Source organism: Hibiscus syriacus, unplaced genomic scaffold (genome assembly GCF_006381635.1).
Source record: "Hibiscus syriacus cultivar Baekdansim isolate YM2019G1 unplaced genomic scaffold, ASM638163v2 tig00110458_pilon, whole genome shotgun sequence".
NCBI lineage: Eukaryota > Viridiplantae > Streptophyta > Magnoliopsida > Malvales > Malvaceae > Hibiscus > Hibiscus syriacus.
Window position 1 is genome coordinate 1,014,359 of NW_024062745.1, and position 22,877 is coordinate 1,037,235.

The 22,877-nt window shown below is 32.1% G+C and overlaps 1 protein-coding gene, 1 non-coding gene and 1 pseudogene across 2 annotated transcripts; 1 reads left to right on the top strand and 2 right to left on the bottom strand.

The window, feature by feature from the left end:
* Positions 1-253: 253 nt before the first annotated feature.
* Positions 254-2,036, top strand: LOC120126525 (cytochrome P450 CYP82D47-like). Its single transcript, XM_039144680.1, has 2 exons — positions 254-1,204; positions 1,283-2,036. The coding sequence occupies exons 1-2, from the start codon at positions 269-271 to the stop codon at positions 1,901-1,903; spliced, it is 1,557 nt and encodes a 518-aa protein (XP_039000611.1). The 5' UTR covers positions 254-268; the 3' UTR covers positions 1,904-2,036.
* Positions 2,037-3,466: 1,430 nt separating this feature from the next.
* On the bottom strand, positions 3,467-5,739 carry LOC120126452 (annotated as a pseudogene).
* Positions 5,740-22,675: 16,936 nt separating this feature from the next.
* TRNAV-AAC lies at positions 22,676-22,749 on the bottom strand. The gene has a single exon. It is a non-coding gene; the product is annotated as a tRNA-Val (tRNA).
* Between the last annotated feature and the right edge of the window lie 128 nt (positions 22,750-22,877).

The following is a 22,877-nucleotide window of genomic DNA, read 5'->3' on the forward strand; positions in this document are numbered from 1 at the left end:
TTATAATTCTACGTAGAGGAGAAGGGAATAAAAGATTATGGACTGAGATAGTTGCTATTGCCTCTACTATATTCGATATAGATTAGTCGATCAATAGATTATATTAGAGTGATTATAAAAAAATATTACATTTATAAATGATTTTTAAATTGTATATGTAGGTAGATTCGCCATCATTTTCAGCCTTAACTGTATTTTTTTTCTATATTTAGCTTCCATTACTGAATCCTTCCTTAAAGATTTCTCGAAACAGAACCTCACCTATGAGATGGATATTTTTCATTCACTTTCATCAACTTCAACCATTTTCGCTTCAATAATCTTTCTTTCTTCGTTTATATGGATATTCAAGAACACTTTGAAGGTGTTGAAGAGAAAGGGGGAAGCACCAGAAGCTGGAAATTCATGGCCTGTAATCGGCCATCTCCACCTCCTAAGAGGACCCAAATCAGCCCACATAATCCTCAGCGAAATGGCTGATAAACACGGGCCAATCTTCACCATCAAGATGGGTGTTCACAGAGCTTTGATTGTCAGCGACCATGAAACTGCCAAAGAGTGCTTAACCATCAACGACAAAGCCTTTGCCTGTCGTCCTTCCACGCTTGCCATGAAGCTCTTGAGTTACAACCACGCCATGTTTGGGTTCGCCCCATACGGAAATGAATGGCGTCAACTGCGCAAAATCTCCACTATTGAGCTCCTCTCCAACTACCGCCTCGAACGACTCAGACATGTCCGAGAATCCGAGATCAAAACCTCGCTGAAAGAGTTATATCAGCTATGGGACGAGAAGAAAGATGGAGCATACAACGTTTTAGTGGATATGAAGAAATGGTTTGAGAATACAACTCTTAACGTGATTCTGAGGATGATAGTAGGGCAACGGATTCCGATTTCGGGAAATGATGCAGAGAGTGAGACATGGAAGAAAGCGTTGCAGGAGTTCTTTGAACTGAGTGGGAAATTTGGGATATCAGATGCGCTGCCATATTTAAGATGGTTGGATATCGGGGGAGACGAGAGGCTGATCATGAAAGTAAGAAAAGAACTAGACCAAGTAGCCCAGGGATGGTTACAAGATCACAAGCGAAAGAGATCATCAACTCTTACATCCAACGAAGATTTCATGGATGTTATGCTTTCAATGGGAATTGAGACTGAGAAACATGATGCCGATACCATCAACAAAGCCACCTGCCTGGTTCGTATATTAATTATAGTTACAAGAATTATGAAACATTTTCAACTATTTCTGATATGGATTTCGTTAATATCGCAGGGTCTGACCTTAGCAGCTTCAGATACAACAATGGTGGCACTGACATGGGCTATGTCTTTACTACTCAACAACAAGGATGAACTGAGGAAGTTACGGCAAGAGCTAGACATTCATGTCGGAAAAGACAGACTGGTCCAAGAATCAGACATTCAGAAGTTAGTCTATCTTAAAGCAATCATAAAAGAAACACTGCGTTTATATCCCGCCGGACCACTTGGGGTGCCCCATGAATCCATGGAAGACTGCACGGTTAGTGGCTACCACATTCCCGCTGGAACCCGATTGTTCATCAATATTTCTAAAATTCATCGCGACCCACGAGTGTGGTCAGATCCTTGTGAATTTCGGCCCCAAAGGTTCCTATCAACCCACAAAGATTTTGATTTTAGAGGCAAGAACTTCGAGCTGATTCCATTCGGGAGTGGTCGAAGAATGTGCCCCGGAGTTTCGTTTGCGGTTCAAGTATTGGAATTCGTACTGGCTAGTGTGGTACAAGGATTCGAGTTGAAGACGCCATTGGACGAAGCAGTTGATATGAGTGAAAGCCTTGGAATGACGAACTTGAAAGCCACTCCCCTTCAACTTCTCATAACTCCACGCCTTCCTTCTCCTTGCTATTAGCCTTTTCAAGCCGCCCTTCTAAAAATTTATAAGTGCGACATATTTTAGATTTCTTTATATATTTCTTATTAAAAATCCATTTTCGGAAAGTTTAGTTCTTCTCTCCGACTTCATTAACAGGCCATAAAAGGAAGGAAGAAAGACATCAACGATAATATGGTCCTGAAAAGAATCACCAACCACTTCTGTACACATGACGGAAGTCAAAAACAGGCTGGCCACTGATTGAATAAAGTCCAAATATGTTGAAATATGGGGCTGAAAATTGTCTATTACAGCTCTTACTTTTAAATAGAACCATAAAAACAAGATTATGTTTATGTGGATCACACACATGCTCTTCCTTTACATGGAAGGGAGAAGATCTCTAATGGTTTCCATTAAAGAATGTGTGAGCGAAAAACAAGACATAATAAGATCAATTTAAACCAACACATATATCAGAGATAAGATTCAATGTGGTTTGTTTTTACCTATTTTCATGGATTAGAAGAACAATAATCATGACAAAACGTCTTAAAAAGAGAGACAAATCCTCTTTTAAAGTGAATGTTTCACCCAAAAATTTGTTAATTTAATAAAATTAAAATAACAAAGTCGGTCTACTTACTAGAGAAAACAGATCCCAGAGTTTATTACATGTGGAGAAAAGTTAATTCTATTTTAAGGATTGAAAAATAAATTTGCAAGTAGCACCCCAAAAATTCAGCCATTAGCGTTGGAGAAGGATCATGCAATGTGCACCAAAATTCTTTTAGAAATGTAATCTGAAATGAAGAAAAAAAATCAAGAAAAAGTCAGTACTTCACATCAAGCTTGCTGTCCATGTCAGTACTTCACATCAACCTTGCTGTCCATGTGGGCAACATTTCAAATTGATTGGTGGACCGCTGCTTTGTTGATAACTCGTAAATGTGAACGTTTTATGTAACATATGTGGTACTTCATTCTCTTATCTCATTTTAATCTATTTTATCCACCCATTTTTTAATATATTTTCTCTTAAATTCTATTTTATTCTGATATATAATTTGACACTTCAACTCGGCTTCAAGATTTATTCTGATATTTAGATTTAGTTTTTCTATTAAAATTAGCATCTTAAATTGACGTATTAGTTCAAAATTAATATTTATAAATTTTCCATCAGGTTGAATCAATAAATTAAGTTCATATATTAATTTACTCAAAAAAATAAGTCAATTGTTAATTGGACTAAAAAAGTATGTATAATTCAAATATTGAATACATTATATTTATAAATAATAATAAATATTTATTAATCATGGATGAAAATAAATTGAGGGAAATTTGAACCCAATATAAATATATAATCGCTTTTACTTTTTAGAAAAAAAACCCTAATTTAAGCAAATAAGATCAAAGACGTTTTTATCCAAATATAATTCATTTAAAATAATTTATTATTCTAATATCTATTAAAATTTATTTCTCAATTTAATATTTTTTATCAAGTAGGTAGAAAATACGTTTCATATGATAGATCAATCGATAATAGTGATTATTTGAATTAATACATTATAATAAAATAATTATGTAAAATCAATGCTCTCCACCGGTTGATCCTCCCCATCTTTTTATACGGCTTTCAGCTTCTTCAGCCTGCGTATGAGAATTATCAGGATTATAGCATCGCTTTGAATTCAATAAATCAGTATTAAATAGAGGAGACTTATGTTGGATCAAAGGACTAAAAGACATTATCATAATCATATGATACGAAAATATAAATGTGGTAGAATTATTATATAACATCAATTAAATATATATATATATATACACATATACATATATTAAATAAAATACAATATAACTACATAAACAATCAGGATATTGGCAGGGATACTTGCCTCCTTGTTCCAGTTGGTAAGTGCAACCACCAAGACCAAGATTAGAGTTTGCAGAACAATACCCGCAATCATGCCTGACCAAATGCCCTGCATCATTTCACAAGTAAATTATAAAGATATGATCTCCAATTCTATTATATTCTCGAAATAAGATTTTGTTTCTGATTGAAAAAAATAATTTTATCCTCCTAAAACACTAGATAATTTACCATAACCCCAAACCCAAGGAGTATGCCAGCAGGTAATCCAAATATATAATAACACCCTATGTTTATGTACGCCACAAGAGATTGCCATCCAGCTCCAACAGCAACACCTGAAAACGAATCAAACTGTCACGAATGTCAAGCATAGATGTATTCAGAGAATCTTCTGTGTGATTGAATATCCGTTGAACACAGATATAAAACGCAGCAGGTAACTCACCGGATAAGACCGGTTGGAGGCTGTTTAAGAGGACAATAAATCCCAACAATAGAGCTAGCTTAGTTTCTTCGGCAACTGCATTACTGCTGGTGAAGAGGTACGGGAAGTTCATTTGATACTCTCACACTGTTAACAACATAATAATCTGTTAAGTTCTCAGTTCAATTATAAGAGTTCATATTTAAACAAGTTCTGCTTCCAGGAAGAAACAGGAAATGAAGAGAAATGCACCTTATAGCTGCATTGAACCCAAGTGCAATCATTGCATCCCATCCATTTATGTTCATGCTGGAAATAGGATAAAATGAAAGTTGAGAAAAAGGTAATTTCTACCGCTGCTAATAACACTTTTAACTTACTCTGTTCCATTTTTTTTTCGATTTCATATTCCAAATTACAGCGGGTTAAACCGTTTAGTAAAGAGAGATAATGGAACACCTACCAAATGGAAATGGCATCAACTGCTATCAGAGGGTTTGGCAGGAGACCTGTTATGACTATCAGCACCATTAAATACCAAAACTCCAAGCTGCACCACATTTTCAACAACTGTTGTAATTTGTAAACATCAAAACCTTATATACGACTAATATGAACATAAAGTGACGGGGAGAGAAGGAAAAAAGAAACATGCCATAACATAATAGCAGAAGCCAAAGAAAGCTTGACAAAACCAAATAGATCCGCAAATGCTAACCATGAGAAACCAGACCAAGCACCATCCGACTTGGTAATAAAAATGTACAGCAACTGTCCAATAACTATCAGCCACCACGATACGTTCAAAGTTACAGCCGCACCGATCAAGCCCCAATCGAGCTTAAGTATCAGCAGCCAGCTGAAAAAGGCAAGGACCAACACCAGTGCTGAGACCAAAGCCATCACCATAACTTTGCGCTGAGTTTGTAAGAACTTTTGTATAGGGAAGTTCATAGCATAAGCAAATAACTGTGGCATCATCCATAGAGCAAACTTACCTGCATCAAACAAGCTTAATGTCATCAATTTGTAACCTGATTTTCAGTCAAATTTCATTCATTCCCCAACCTGCAGCATCGGAGATTTCAGTGGTTTCCCCAAACAGTTCAAGAATTGGAGGAGACCAAATGTAAATGGGAGAGATTAAACATGATGTAATCAATAGAATGACCCAAGATCTCTGCATGTAAACGCCCAGCATCCTTAGCCGCCCAGCACCATATGCTTGACCACATAAAGTCTCCAATGCGCTCCCCATTCCCAACTGTGACAAAATCAAATCAAATAAGACCAATCATTTCTACAAACCAATCAACATTTCTACTAAAATCAAAGCGACGTACCATAACACCGAAACCAAGCCCAGCTATAACAGAGTTATCGACAGATACTGCAGCAAGGTCTAGTTCGGTAAGTTGGCCAGTAAAAGTCTGGGTGAGGGCTCCCAATGAATACTGACAAATTGCTGTGAAAATTGCCGGCCCGGCAATATGCCATAATCTCTTCGACTCGTATCCGAACTCCTTAACCATGTAAACAAACGTTCCTCTTTGCTTGCTATCATTGTCGTCACCGTCGTTGAGAAGTGGAACAATGTCAGCCGCCATAGCCGCGCTTTCCGGTGAAAACTTGCACTGCAAATGAACTAAACGAAACGTTTGCAGTGATGGGTACTCACTCAAATTTCAACCGTGTGTAACTTATCGTTAAGATACGACAAATATTGGGGTCTCTTGTTTGCTTAAATAGGCACCGTCAGCTGGAAGATGTGGATTTTGCCCTCAAACAATCTAAGCGTTTTCTAAAATGTTACTATGAATAATTTTTCAGATACCAAAACCAAATGATTGAAAAATAAGGGTGATGGGTGGAATTATATCAAACCCAGCCGCCATTGAACCAAAGAATGGCAGACTCCTAAAAGTTCACAACTCATCTCAAGATAACATTAGATGTTCAGCTGTTTCAATTAGGGTGTCATGTGTGAGGTTTTTAGCTTAATTTAATTCAAAAATTAAATTTTTATACGTATTAAATTTGAATCGAATTTATGAAAAATTTTATTCGATATAAACTTTAACTGACTTTTAAGGTAAAAATTCGTTTCGATCTAACCGTTATAAATATATATAATTTTATTCTTATTAAGTAAAATAATGATTGAATTAAAAAATAATATAGAGGTGATTATTATTGTAATTATTAATAAATATATAATGAATAATTTTATTTTCTTCATAAATCCAAATTCGATCTGATATGATTTCATTCTAAAAAACACTTACTCTAACATAATCCGGCTTGAATCTAATTTTTTTTTGGAAAATAAAAATAATCCGATCAATTGGGTCAAACCCATTAAATTCGGACCAAATTTACATCCATGGTACAAACACTTCAACTTCCCAACTTTCCTCAAACTGATTTAAATTTGTTATCTTAAATAAATATTTAAATTCTAAAATAAATATTAAATGAATACTCTATATTAATAAAATATTAAAATAATTAATTAAATTATGATACATGACACATAAGGCTGATTGATGATACAACTACATGAAGTGACTAGATATTTGATGGATTAATGTATGTTGTTGTGATGGATTAATGTATGTTGTTGTGATGGATTAATGTATGTTGTTGTGAGGGATACTAAAACTTTTGTCGTGTTGAAACTTTTCTCTGCCTTTTTAGGACCACAAGCTTTTAACTCTGCCTTTTTAGGACGTCAAGCTTTTAACTCTGCCTAACTACCACCCCACTTGTAAAGTCCCTTAAGTTCTCTCCTATCTTATCTACCCCACATTTACTTGCTAACCCCGTTGTTGCATTTTTCAACTACTTCACAGCCGGTGTCTGCATGGATCTCGAAACCGACTGCAGAATCTCCGAGAAGATATGGAGAAGCATTCATTGGGAAAGAAGAAAAGCCATTGTTGAATGAACCGTGAAATTAGATCCACCGCCGTAGATTGTCTACAAAACACCATCATTTTATAGTACGTCACCTTAATTTAAAGTTAATTTAAGATATTTCTAATTTAAAATATTATCATATCCAAATTAAAAAATTATGCGATTTATAATTTTTTTGTTGTAGTAAAAAATTATATTACGATGGAGTTACAGTTTACAATAAAAAAATTATAAAATTTATAATGATTTCAGTTACTACTGAAGATGTTGTAAAAAATATATATTCTAGTTTCGACCTAAAATGTTAATATATACAACCTAAAAAGTTATACATTTAATAAGATTTTTAGTTACAACTTATTTATGTCATTTTTAACCTTATATTAATAAGATAATATTTTATAATCTTCACAAAAATCTTACCTAATTAAAGGTTCGCACAAGAAGTTATAGTCCTTGATATAAGATGAAGATGTTAAGAAAAATATCAACAAAAAAGTGTTATTATATAACCCCAAAACTTTTTTTTTTTTTGGAGAAGTGCCCTCACACCAAATTTGTTAGAAAAATACCTCAAATTGTAGACGTAGGACTAACTCGCGTCTAAGCAACGCGAGGAAAGGCCTCACTTTGTACATGTCGTGAGGTACGTCTAACGTGGAAACATTTTTCCAGAGAATGCAATTTAATATTAGTATTAATGACCTCACGTTATGTAGAAAGCGAGGTTCACGAGTTATTGAAACGTCCCGAGAAATTTATCCCAAGTGATATTTAACATACCTCGTGTTTTTCAATACGCGAGGTATTTAGTTTTTCAGCCCAAATTACAAGTTCTTATAGGCATGTTTGAGTATTTAATCTCAAAATTTTCATAATTTATAAGATTAGAGGTGTAGTATTTGAATTTATCTTTCAGTTGAAGTCAATGTCAAGACATACGAGATATTGTAAGCATGTTAAAATCGTGTTGAAAATGGTTCCAAAGCTTGTTTTGTGCATGAAGAAAATGCTAAAATAGTATGACAGACATATTCGAGGGTTTTTCGGGTAGTTAATCTGAAAATTTTCGTAATTTATAAGATTAGAGGCTTAATATTGTAACTTATCTTTCAATTGAGAGTATATTGGCACACACGAGACGTTATAAGCGGTAAAAATCAAGTTCAAAAGCTTGGTTCTTTACATGAAAAATATGCTACATGGCTTGATAGGCATGTTCGGGGCAAGGTAAAAATCATATTGTTGAATGATAACTTAAACAAATTAATAATTATAACTTAATTAATAATTTAAACAAATTTAGCCATTATATTCGATTCGATTATATAATTGAAACATAAAAATGTACTCTTTTGAAACAAACTAATCGATATAAGGGTGTGATCGATTAAGATATTTGTTCTTGGAGTGTCCGAGATTCCTACAAATATTGCATAGCTTTGGCTGTCTGATTCTTTCTCGATGTTCGACCAAATACTCGTCATAGTAAATCATCATTGATTGTGGACGACCCTTTTTTTTGGCATTATAGTGCAAAATATGGCAGTATTGTAGACTCATCATCAACTTCATATGGATCCCTTTCTTTTCAGATAGGATGAGACTCGTACTGATACACATTGAATATTATTTCAAGTAAGTATACAGGATCAACGAATTGCATGTAGTCAATTCGTACAGAAGAACAAGCAACAATGACATGTAGACACGAGTATTTAAATGTTTGGAATACTCCGCAGTCCCAAGTTCTGTCACGTAGATTAACAACTTATGTGTTGTGTTATATGTCTTCAAATGGCCTTGAATAATCTGAAACACGAAATTTATTTTGTTTGCGAGAAACGCGCATCACATTCATCGCGTTTGAGTATTGTAGAAAGGTTTGCAATTTTCTATGGAGGTCTGGGTAGATTATGTGGCCACATGCAATCTGCTTGTCTTCCTAAGCTTGCAAACAGGGTTGGCAACCAATAATATGTCGTTTTGACAACAAAAATGATAGGCAAATGTCACACTCCCTTCAGTAATGAATTTATCACCTCAGCCAAGTTCGTTGTCATGTGACCATATCGTTTATCCCCATTAAATGATCGAAGTCATTTCTCCCTCGGGATTTTAGCAAGGTAGTTGTAGCCTTCTTGATTCCTATGTCCCAATTTTTGAGACAGCTCCTCAACCTCATATACGAAATATGAGTGGACTACCCATTAAAATAAAACATTTAATTATAAATAATAAATGAAAATATATTTAAATCTCAAAAGAGTGAAAGATGTGCCCATTCAAAGCACCATTACGCGTTAATCTTTGTTCTTAAACTTTTGTAAATAATTTACAGCAATATGGCATAAACAATATCAGTGATAAATATGTGGAGATTGCCAAGACAGTCTCATATGCTTGATTATGTATCTGATCAATGTACCTATGTCAGAAATAAGACATATCACACCAGAACGCTCACGCAAAACTTGTGATAGATATGGGGAGGTTGCCAAGACGGTCTCATACGCTTACGCAAATTGATTTTGTGGGGTTTTTTCAAAATAATAATGTGATTATTTTATGAATTATGGCCTCGTGTTTTGCAAGCAGCGAGGTCAATTATGTAATGTTGGATTTTATTTGAGTCTGATTTAACGTATCTTGCATCCTATATAACGTGATTTCCTGTCTGAAACATTGAATATTATTCGATTTAAAGCGTTGCACCTTTTCAACAAGCCTTGCATATTGGGAAACATGAGTTCCATCGATTCCCCTCTTCGGGAATGATGCAAGGATGGTTTTTAAAAGGTTTCTTAAACTTATTCCAAAGCAAAATGGCAGAGAAAATATATTTTAATATTGTTGAATTATTCCAGCGAGAAGTGTTATAAAAAATTCTTGTACATGTTGCTTATAATTCTATCTTCAATTTCATTAACACACAGTTGAGTTGCAAGAGTTTTCATGAACATGCGGATCAGAATTACATTTTACAGAACTTTTCAATGAAAATTTTCGGCTTTGTGCGTGGAATCATGCCGAGAAGACGTTTCACAAAATATGCCTTGCTGCTAATAATCATAAAGCTTTATATAGAGAAGACATGCTTACTTATTTTAGTGGAAGAAATTAAGAGTTCCAACTACATTGTTTGAAACAAGCAGCAGATAAAGGTAATATCAACGCCATGTATGTATATGGCCTTATTCTAATTTGTTTTATGGGCTAATTAAGGGATGAAAGACTTCGAATCGTAAGAGCTCTCGATCTCGCGAAAATAAATTTAGAAGTTAATCGTCCGGAGATGAATCCGTTTTTATGATTAATGATGGAACATCGTCACAACATTGCCTTCCCAAAACAAATCGAAACCTGCAATTGTCCTACCATCTGTTCGTGTAATTCATACCACCAACTTTGGCAAATAAACTATAACAATCTATGTACTTGTTATGCTTCTTGTTTTTGGAACCATGAAGTAATTTTGTTTTATAACAATCTAGTTTTTATGTTATTTTATTAAATATTATATAATAAAAATGTTATGTTCAAATATTATATAACATAAAGGTTATGTTATTTTATTAAATATTATGTAATAAAAATAGAATGATTAAATTTAATTAAAAAATGAATACATACCTCACGTATTGGAAAACGTGAAGTATGTTGAATACTACTAGTGATAAATTTCTCGAGACGTTTCAATATCTAGGGGACCTCGCGTTCAACGTAACTTGAGGTCATTAATACCAATATTAAATTGCCTTATGTGAAAAATGTGTCTACGTTGGACGTACCTCACGCCATGTGCATTTTAAGGGTATTTTTTTTAACAAATCTGTTGTGGGAATACTTATCAAAAAAATAATTTTTGGAGGTTTTTTATATAATAACGCCCAAAAAATGAAGATTTTAAATATATAAAATATTTGTATACATTAAGGCATCTAACGCCATTTCAATTTTCACTTAAATTTCTATGATGAGAAATAAAAATTATAAATATTTAAAAAATCACATTGTTTTAAAATGTTTTTCATTGTTAAAGTTTTGAAATCTTTCATTTTTAAAAATTTTAAAACATTTAAAAATATAAAATTCTCAGTATATTTTAGAATTTTAGATTATTTTCAAAAATATTTTACATTGTTATATATTTTATATTCTTTTAAAATTTTATTTTTTTTCTTTTATCATGTGGTACAATAAAAAAGTGTTATGCGATAGTTTTTGGGTTTTTTTATAGCCACTAGTACCTGATCTATTAATCGACTAATCTATATGGGGTACTGCAGAGGCAATAACGACTCTCTCAATCCAGTTTACTCCATTTGTAATTACCATAATTCAAACTTTTGACCATACTTAAGAGATTTAGTGTCTGATCCCACTAGATCAACTAGTTGTTGATATAATTTTTGGTGTTGTCATATCATAATAATGAATAAAGAATGAACTGAACGAGAATAATAAGGATAAAAGAACATAGGGTATAAGAATGAATAAAAAATAATTTAGATAATTAAACTTGAACAATTTTATAGCAATTTTTAATAATAAAATAAAGGTTTAATTGTAAAATAAATGTTAAATTATATATTTTTATTTGATTAAAATAGATGTATAATATTTTGTTTTATAATTATTTTAAGGTGTTACACTCTTTATATATATATATATATATATATATATATAACATGTCATGTAACATCTCGTTCATTTTCTTTCAGATTTTATTCACTTTATTTATTTTTTAAATTTTCTAAGGAAACAAATAAATAAAGGAAAAAGATAGAGAAAAGCCATAGAAATCATTTTTTATCACCATTATAGTTCATTCGACGTACATTCAAATCACCATCTCGTTTATCATATTCAGTTGACTCGTCATAAGTTAAGTTATTCAATCCTCAATTCTTTCTTTTGTTTCCTTTTATATATAAATAGTTTAAGTTCTTGAAGTCCAACTTCTATATTATCAGATACGTCTTAAGTTTTTGTTTTTGATGTGGAATAAGTTGCGGCTTACTTATGATACTCGACAAATATGTCAATATTACTCACCGAATTGGTAATGTACGTGTCAATCATTATTCGAACTACAAAATCATTGTTTAGATAGCCTATTGATGAATGTTGTGGAACCAAAGAGGTTGAAAACAAGAACTGTAGTAAAAAAAGTGTTTAATCTTAATTAGCTTCCAACCTTATTTGAAATTTTCGTCATCAAATCAAAAAGTCTAATGTCTCCCTTGAAGGAGATGGTGAAACATTTCCCCTCACAATAAATTATTGCTGAAATTGTTGTCATGGAAATCTTCAACATAGAAACTTGAACCATAATATTTTTGGTGAATATATGATTTGAAATGTTTTGTGTCTCTCATATAGACATGACTATATAGTACTAAAAGTTCATAAATGAGGTAATACATCATTGAAAAGAAAATGATGTTTTTCATTATGATATCACTAAAAAGTAGGAATGCGCATGGGACCCGAACCTAATAGGTTTCGACCTGACCTGACCTGATCGGGTTGTGTTTTTTTAAAATAATTCGGGGTTGGGTCAGGTCGGGTCGGGTTTTTTAAAGATAATGCTTGGGTCAGGTCGGGTTCAGGTTTATGGTGAAAAATACACGACCCGACCTGACCAAAAAAAATAATTTTTCCTTATATATTTAGGGATAATTCAATAATACCCATCTATATATTTTTTTCAATTAAATCCCTGATTTATTGAATAAAAATAATATTTTTATTATTTCAGGTCTGGTCGGGTCGGATTTGAATTTTATCTCAAAAAGTTAGGTTGGGTTTAAGTCGGGTGGAGGGTGTGAAATTTTTGGGTCGGGTCAGTCGAAACCCAACCCTAACTCGACTCGTGCCTATCCCTACTAAAAAGTCATTTTGATGTGATATATCACTAAAAAGTCATTTTAAATTATTATGATAGAGTTTCATTAATTATTAAATATGATTAACAAGTTCAAAAGTAAGGTGATATATACTTGAAACGATTTTGTGTCATTTTGAATTATTATGATAGCGTCTAATTAATTATAAAATATAGTACTAAAAAGTTCAAAAATGAAGTGATATATTGCTAAAAAGATTCTCTGTCATTTTGAATTATTATGATAGGGTATGTTAACCTACCAAGGTATGCCCAAGTTAAGAAGAGGTGCGATCATAAAATATAAATTCATTGTATTCCACATGGAGGCTTGTGTAATGGTCACATCCTTAAAATAAATAACAAAAAAATTTAAATGCTAAGTTTATCTACTAATTCCCTATAGAGGGAGGGCCTCGTTTCTTATCAGTGAGTCATAAGTTTCTTGTAGTTCCCATGAGACATAAGTATCCAATGTTAATAAACAACCTTTTTTCCTATCGTTCTTATTCCGCTCTATCTTATAATAATAAAAAAAAATGAGTTATTAATAGTGAGAAAATTATTCGTTCAATGGTCACTAAAAAGAAAAATGATGCTTTTCATTAAAATGGTCAAAAACATCAAATATGAGTTGATATATCACTAAAAAGAAGAAATGACATTAAATATGATCAAAAGAATCATATATGAATTGATATATCACTGAAAAAAGAAAGAAAGGACGTTTTGACAGTGTCTATTAAGTTGGCTTATGTTATACGAAAAAAACATCTACTTTTTACAACTTCCTTGAATATACAAAAAAGTCTTTCAAACAATGACTAAAAGATTCTTAACAGTCCATTTCAATGACGAAATTCTAAAAACTAATGATGGTGTTGTTTTTACGTCTCAGAGGCACATAAACATGATGTTCCATGTAGATGCATCTCATCACCAAATGAAGTATAAAATTGAAAGAAAACTTAAAGCTTTTGTTTCATGATTGAGTTATCGAAATATGATCTCATTAACTCCACTCACATATAGAGCAATCCAACTTGAGGATGATGACGATATTGCTATTATGGGTGGACTGCATCAATTATCAAATGATTGAGATTTATGTTGACACACCCATTAAAGAAGAACCAAGAACATCTATATCGCATCAAAGTGGTGTAAATCATAACCTTATTGGGTATTCAGTGAAAGCCTTGCTGAGTATAGTGAGGATGATAAAATTTTCGTTCCAATGATGAAAGATGGTGACACACCAATACTTTATGATTTTGATATCGTTGAGGTAGTTTCAGAAGGATAAGGTTTTGATATTGAGGGTGATGTCATGGATTACACAATGCTTTAAGGGTTGGGCCTATTCACTAACACCCCCTCAAATCCAAATGCCTCGAAATAATTTGCCTCAATCATCATCCAGTTACAATGCATGACATTAATTATGATGCTATGAGGAATCCTAAGAATCATGATATGTCGGAGTTATGTGCTACCCCTAGGGTACCTCTGAAGAAGGATCAACGGATTTGGCATTTGGGTCCCAATTTGAAACTAAAAATGATGCACAATTAACAATCAATGAGTACTGCATCAAAGCCCATATTGAATTCTATGTGGTGGAGTCTAATCAAAAAAATATTTTCGTTAGGTGTATAAACCATAATGTCGGGTGTAAGTGGAGGATACAAGTTTCATACTTACAATGAAAAATATTGTGAGAATTCACAAGGTTCAATAGTCAATACACATGTACATTGAACTTGTTGACACAAGACCACGATCATTTAGATTCATATGCTCATATGTCAAGCTTCTGGTCAAAAAAATCCAACAATACCAGTTTTAGTGTTAGCGACATCCATCCGAAATACATTTAGTTATATTCTGTCTTACTACATGTCATGGATGGATAAAAAAGTAATGACATTGTTGTGCGGTGATTGAGATCGATCATATAATGATCTACCACATTTATTGTACGCTATGGAATTTTTCATCCCTAGAACAATTGTAAGATCTTATAGTCTTCTTGAGACCATGATTCATGGAGAAGTTATCCCTAGAAAGAGATTTTTTGTGGCTTGTTATAGGATTTCAAGTCATCTATTGAAGGGTTTTGATTTTGCAAACAAATGGTTCAAGTAGATGAGACTTCTCTATATGAGGTATACAAACACATCCTGATGATAGTTGTTGCACAAGATGGTGACAAACATTTTCCCCTTTGCCTTCGCCATTGTTAAAAATGAATAGGAGAAAACTTGGAATTTCTTTCTCTCCAATTTGTGTAATATCCCAAATTCTGGACTAGTGATTGAAATGTAAATTTTGGAAGTTTGGGTACAAACGTGTAAAGTTGCAAAAGTTTAAGGACTAAAAATGTAAATTTTCAAAAGTTATATTTTAGTTCTATAAATGAGTAGAATAGCCCAATAATGTAATTTTAGTGGGTTTTATATTTTTGATATGGAGTTTGTGTAAAATTTTATTAAAATATAAAGTTCGATAAATATTTGGATAACTGGATAGAATCAGAAGTCTACAAAAATTTGAAGGAAGATAGTTTGGGGTTAGAAAAATTATATTGATATTTTTAATTAGTAAAATTTGAGGTGGATTGGTGGAATTTACATGTTAAAGTGGAATAGTGTAATTTAGTGACTAAATTGAGTTTTAGTAAAATTGGAAGGCAAAGATGGAAATTGATAAATAGGATTTTTATATTTATTTATGAATATTAAAATGGAGATAAAAGGATGTGATAGGGTAAATATTAGGATTCATTAATGAAAATTTTGACTTTTGGGTCAAGATGAATTTTTAATTTATGCTTTGATATGTTTTAAATATGGTTTTATAAAAAGAAAAGAAAAAAATAATATTATTAAAATATAGTAATATTAAAATATTGTAAGTAGTATTTTATAAATTATATATGAATAGTATTTTAATTTCATATAGATAAATTTTATATTACAATTTTCAATGAGATTTATTATTATAGTGTTTTTAATTATAATGGTCGATTTTAAATGAAACAATTTTTTTTACATAATTTCGAACATTATATGTTTTATATGGTTGATGTCACATCTCTAGCTCGTATACGGGGATGTATACAAGATATGGGTGTTACAATTAGGAGTGTGCAAAAAGATCCGATCCAATCAATCTGATCCGGTGATCCAATCCGAAAATTCGAATATCCAATTTGTTTTTTGATTTTCGGATAATTCAGATCAGATATCTAAAAAATTCTTCGGATAATCGAATCGGATCGAATAAAATCTACTTTCGGATTATCTAAAAATCCAAAAAAAATGGGCCTTTAAATTTTATATACATTTAGCCCAATAAATGAGTAACCCACTAATTCATTAAAGCTCTAACTCAATAAAAATTAGAGTATTTAATTATTTATTATGTGTAGTAATTAAATATATATATATATATATATATATATATATATATAATAGTAGAAGTAACAAATATATAACATTAAATCACAAAATTTTAAAATTAATTTTTTATCAAATTAAATTTTATATTCGCATTCGGATATTCGATTCGAAAAAATCGGATATCCAACGAAAAAATTGGATACCCGAATTTTGGATATCCGATTTATTCGGATTAGATACAAATCACCATTTTTGGTATCCGAAATTTTTGGATATCCGAATTTTCGGATCGGATCCGATATACGGTTTTGCACACCCCTGGTTACAATTTGTGTTCCCATGTTGTCATTCAAGATGTGGTTTGTATGATATCAGACCATTCGCATGGGTTGTTAGCGACGATTTCTAGACCAAGAAGTAGGTGGTCATCACGCCATGTATATCTGACATATTGTATACGTCACATTGCCTCTAATGCTATGACAAGGTTTAAGAACAAAAAGATCAAAAATGAGATTATCAACATGGGTAACTTCTATTTTTTTTTTCTTTAATTATTTATGCTTCATTTATGTTTTTCATTTAATATTCTTAAATCCAATTTTTTAAGATATGCTTTACTACAACCAAATTTTCGTGCACGGCTAGAAAATTTGAGAAAATATAGAGAATATGTTTATAACTTCGTAGTTGAAATACCTAGGGAAAGATGATCACATGCATATGATGATCAGGGTCGATATTACGGCCATATGACAATCAATCTTGATGAATTTATCAACTCAGTGCTTAAAGGGACTCAACATCTTCTGATAGTAAGTATTTTAGGGAGACTTACTTCATATTGGGTAAAGTTTGGGCAGACAAAGGTGCACAAAAAGAGGTCATGATCAACGATGAGAGAAATTCGGCTCTAGATTTGGAGAAGACAATGAATAAAAATCAAACACGTGCAACATCAATGTTTTTTCATAATTTTTTCCAGACTTGATAGAAGATTGTGTGATTGCAGTAGATTTCAAGCTTTTGTATTTCCATGCGCTCACGATGTTGTTGCACGTATGAATGTTAATGTTGACCCATACTCTTATGTTGATGATTGTTATAGCCTGCATACTATGCACAACATATATAGTTGTAAGTTTAAGTATTTTTCAAACGATGTTTATTGGCCACCAACAATTTCTGAAGAATGGTTGTCAAGTCCAATTACGTAGGAAGTTGAAGGGTCGACCTGAATCTAGTCGAATTCATACTAATATGGATTATCCTTAACGGGAGCAAGATCTACCAAAGCTTTGTGGCCACTGCAGAGGTGAAGGCCACAAAAAAAAAAGCATTATCCACACCTTCCTAAATATTGACCTGGATGACAAAACCTTCGTAATTGTGTTTCGTTCATGTTTTTAGTTGAACCTTTTTTTTATTTTGTTTATGTACTTGTCTAATTTTTTTATCTTTCACTTAATCTTTTTAAATGTTAAACATCCTTATTTTGAACTTTTCATACATGATTTCAAACTATTCATAAATAACTTTTATATAATACAATAGTTACTTCATTACTAAGCACAAATTCATACATATATTTAAAACATTTTTTCAACATAAAAATCAACTTTTTGTCTTCTTCTTCTTCTTCTTTTCCTTCTCAATTTTCATACTATTATTTTTTTTCATGCCTCTCTATAAGTCGTTTGTTACGTCAGATTGGTAAGTCTTCTTCTTCTTCTTCTCCTCCTCGATTTCATCTCCTTATGTTCCTCAAGTATTGGCTATATTGCATCCTTTACTCACAACTCATCCGAAGACAAACTTGAATCTAAATTTCCAGAGTCTGAGTCGTCAAACCCAAAAAGAGAATTCGGGAAAACAAAATGAAAATTTTCCTACATATGCATGATTTGATTCTCAATTTTTTTTCTTTTACATTTCACATATAAACTCCATCAACTCACTTCACCTCTATTTACATAAAAAATTATCAATATGACCGTTGGAACTCATAATTCTCACATAACGTTCTTATCGATTTAAAACTTGCTCGTTGCCCAACGTTTATGAATGACTACTTTTTTAAATCAAAAGGAACTCGTCACGCCGACATGACGAGTTTCATAGTATTTTTTTAAATAATTATTTTATTAAAAAATAAAAAATTTAAATTTATAAAAATTGATATTTTAATAGAACTCGTCATGCCTAACATTATAGAAATTATCGTAGTTCCCAAAATAAAATATTTGGTGTCGTAGTGGGCTAAATAATTAGTCTGCCTGCGATATTGGGCCGATTTTACCGATTGATAATTGTAAGCAATAATAGTAATATATTTTTAATTTTAGAATTTTTTAAATAATTGGATTGAGAATAAATTATTGAGATTAATAATAGAAAATAAAAAAATATTCATAGAAAAAAATAATCTCAACCGTCTATTTTCACTTATCCAAATACATAAAAAGTATAAAACTAACACTAAGGTACTGTTTGTTTTTGTAGAGGTAAAAGGTCTGCAGTCTGCGGACCACAGTTGCAGGCATTTGCAGTAGAAGAGGTGGACCAAAAGTCTGTAGTCTGCAAGAAGAAGACTCTTTATTTTTTAACGTCCGCAGACTGCTAAAATAAACTGGTTTTTTAAACTTTAAAGAGTTTTGCAATACTGAAATTTAAATAATTTTAGTTTTACAATGCTGAAATTTAAATAATCCATACAACTACAATAATAAATTTTTTAAAATAAATCAATCCATATTTTACATTAATTGCTCAGCAATTTCATCTCGTAGCTGAGTCAATCGTGGTATTTTTAGGCGAGGGTTTTTGTTTTTAATGTTCTTTGAAGAGGTTGGAAGAGTTTTGAAGACACAAGACCACGTATGCGCCAAGAAGAGGACGCACAGACGTTTTCAGAGCTTTGAAGACATTTTTTTAGAAAAACAAACAGCACCTAAATGTAAATACATCCTAATTATATTAATGTGTATTAGTTATGTATTCATATTTTAGTTTGTATGTAAATAAAGTAATTGCTAATCAAAATTAGGAATAAAAAATTATATTAATTGAGATTTGAACCTATGATCTTTTGTTTATGAAAATATTTTTAATTAAATAGATTTTATAAGATTATATAAATATGTGTTCCTGTTTTATACTACAACAATATATTTATTAAAATAATTGAAAATCAAATAGACTTAATGAGATAATATAAATATGTATTTTATTTTATAATTAGTCCAGACTTAATTATAGTTTGAATAAAGAAACTATTTATGCCAAGATAGTAGGTTAAAAATGATATTCAATCAATAATACCATTTCATTACATTAATGGTGAAAATATGTTTAATTAAAAATACTTATAATTAAGTATAAAAAAGAAAGTAAAGATATTTGTAGTGAGATTTAAACTCAAAACTCTATAATTAATAACACAACACTTAACTATTATCGAAGATAAAGATTAAATTAGATTAGATAATCTAATCAAATTTAATCCAATCTTACCTTGTATAAATTTTATTTTAGGTAATTTTTTACTTTTCTTATCTTTATACAATTAGGTCTTCTTGTAATCTTATATTATTCATCACTTGTATATAAGGGTAAATTACATCGTTTCTCACTGAATTTTACACTCTCTTATTTTGCTCACTGTACTTTCAATTTTTATATTTTTCTCACTAAACTTTACATATTGAATCATTTTGCTCACTCTGCCATTAACTCTCTAACATTGTGATGATGTGTCAATTTTTATTATTATTTAATATAAAATAATTAAAAATATAAAGGGTAAATTACATTGTTCCTCACTGAACTTTGCTCTCTCTTCTATTTTACTCACCCAACTATAAAATAAAAACAGAAGGTGACTGGATGCCACCGTCGACCTCCGTAGATGGTGATTGTTCGGTTCCAAATTTCATGGATCGCTTCACCTCGACACTTTGAGTCCAAATCCGACCTCCATTTTGTCAGAACTTGCTCCAAAGTCAACGAATCAAAGATTCAAAGTGAGGAAACTGAAACGTTTCAGTCGAGATTCATAGATTTTGAGAAATTTTCCAGTGAAACAACCACCAGTTTCAAACTCAGGGTGTCGAAACGAACCGACCCATGAATTTTGGGACTGAACTGCCGCTATCAACGACGATCAACAGTGGCCGGAATGAAAATGATGTGGTGGTCGGCGGCTGCAATGGGGGAAAGAGGAAGATTCGAAACAACATCATTTTGTTTCTTTTGCCATGTCGTAACACCGTTAAAATGTTAATGGCATAGTGAGCAAAATAATTCAATATGTAAAGTTCAGTGAGCAAAATAGAAAAATTGAAAGTACGGTGAGCAAAATGGGAGAAAGAGTAAAGTTCAGTAAGGAACGATAAAATTTACCCATGTTATAATCATCAAATATAATCTAATATTTATCTTTGATACAATCCAGTTCATTAAAAAAGTTTTTTATAAATAAAATCTTTTAATTTACTTATTGAGGAATGTTTGTATCTTATATGATTTAAATTAATATCATTTTAATAATTAATTGAGATAAATATTAATTTGATAAATAATTTAGGTAAAGATGATAGGTAGAAAAGTATAAACTAGCCAGCTATATTTGACCTTTTGGATCAATTATTTCTCTGCAAATGCATGGAGAGTACAGATGAATTTGTTAATATATATATATATATATATATATATATATATATATATATATGTTTATAAAATCAGTATATTAAAAAAATATTCATACACGTTGTAAGAGAAGTTAAGATTTTGAGAACAAACAAGCCATTTTTGTTGAACTTGACTTGTTAACAACGACTTTTGCAACTCAAACAACAGAGTTTTTGGTTTTCACTTTCAATTTACTAGTCAAGTCCCGTGTACGTTACATTAACCTAATAATTTTTTAAAATATTAAATGAAAAATAAACAATTAACTCTATCTAATCATAGTACAAGTACATACAAAAACCATGCAACGGAGTCTTACGGATAAATGGTGGCACGAAGAGCAGGTCATTAGTTTATATCACCGGATGTAGGGCTGAGTTTAAAGGATGGAAAGGAAACTTGGAATTTTGAAAGGAACTTTGATATATGGAAGCCCCTATGTGCTTATCGCATACAAATCTTTCATTGTATACTTGTTTAACTAATTTTGAAATGGAAGAAGTTAAATTTACTGCAAATCGCTCATTAGTTGTCTTTGGGACAGCTTACTACCTTACCTCCCCTAACCCCATTGCATATGGGAATAGGGTTTTGTTATTGTTGTGGTTGTCTTTGGGGCATATATACTTTTGACAGATTCCAACAAACCCTGCTGGTCTTATTGAATGTAGGATCCAGAAGTGCTGCCCCTCTCACGAACACGATGGTACTCCACGATGCTGCAGCTAGCTGTGCGTGAATGGATGACTAGCTCTTATTTAAATTACCAAAGTAAAATCATGGCTGCTGTTTCTGAAGACGGAGATAAAAAAAAGAGGTTGAATGCATGAAAGTTTTGCTCATCATATGCAGCCACGAGACACGGGATCGATATGTTAATGTTGCCCTCGATGATGGACCTGGACCTGGAGTGTATGGATTCTGCAGTTACGGGACCAAGGAATGCCAACCCCGTTATCTTGATATACAGTACAGGAGTTTTACCAAGGGTTAAATATGAAAGTCCAGCACCAAGTTCCATTACTCCTTGCTGAAACACAGGCTTTAAATGAAGCTAGGGAGGGAGAAAAGAATGTAAGTTATGTTTTTAGATTTTAAGTTGGAATGTAAGGCTTTAAATCAGAAGGCTATGCTTCTGCTTATATATATATATATATATTTTTTTTTGCATTCTATAATACATGTTGTGCAGGGCCATTATCATATGCCCGAGACGAGAGGACTCTTGCCTTTCAGAGGAACCTGGGTGAAAGTTTTTGGTGGGACCAGTCATGGTCCGAACCGAGAGGAGCTGTGCCTGTCATTCGACTACTTTAGCATACAGCCTTTGTTGTTGTCACCTAAGCACCAACAATGGTAGCAAACTGGACGACAATATATTTATTTTCTATTTTGATCCCTACTAGGCCCCTGTTCTACATAGGTTGTAATTGTGTATGACAAATCCCCTATCAAAGAGGTTGTTGTAGAATAGTGGTTGGTATTCCTGCCTGTCACTTGGGTGACCGGGTTCTATCCCCGTTAGCGGCGTAAGGTTTTAATTTTTCCTCCTTTTCTATCGAAATAAAAAATGCAAAAAACAATTGAAGATAATAGGCGTCGCCCGGACTTGAACCGGAGACCTTCAGTGTGTTAGACTGACGTGATAACCAACTACACCACGACACCTGATGGCTTGATGTTTCCACTAAATAATATAATATCTGTAAACTTTTCGTCTTTTCCATTGCCACGCGAAAGATGCAAATTTATTCTCTATTGTCATCGAGTTTAATGGTAAATTATGGACTCTGAGC

What these genes read in the sequence shown, in the direction of transcription:
- LOC120126525 (XM_039144680.1), top strand. Translation starts at nt 269, where the DNA reads ATGGATATTTTTCATTCACTTTCATCAACTTCAACCATTTTCGCTTCA. An exon ending in TCAACAAAGCCACCTGCCTG is followed by an intron (nt 1,205 to 1,282) that starts GTTCGTATATTA and finishes TTAATATCGCAG; the next exon opens with GGTCTGACCTTAGCAGCTTC.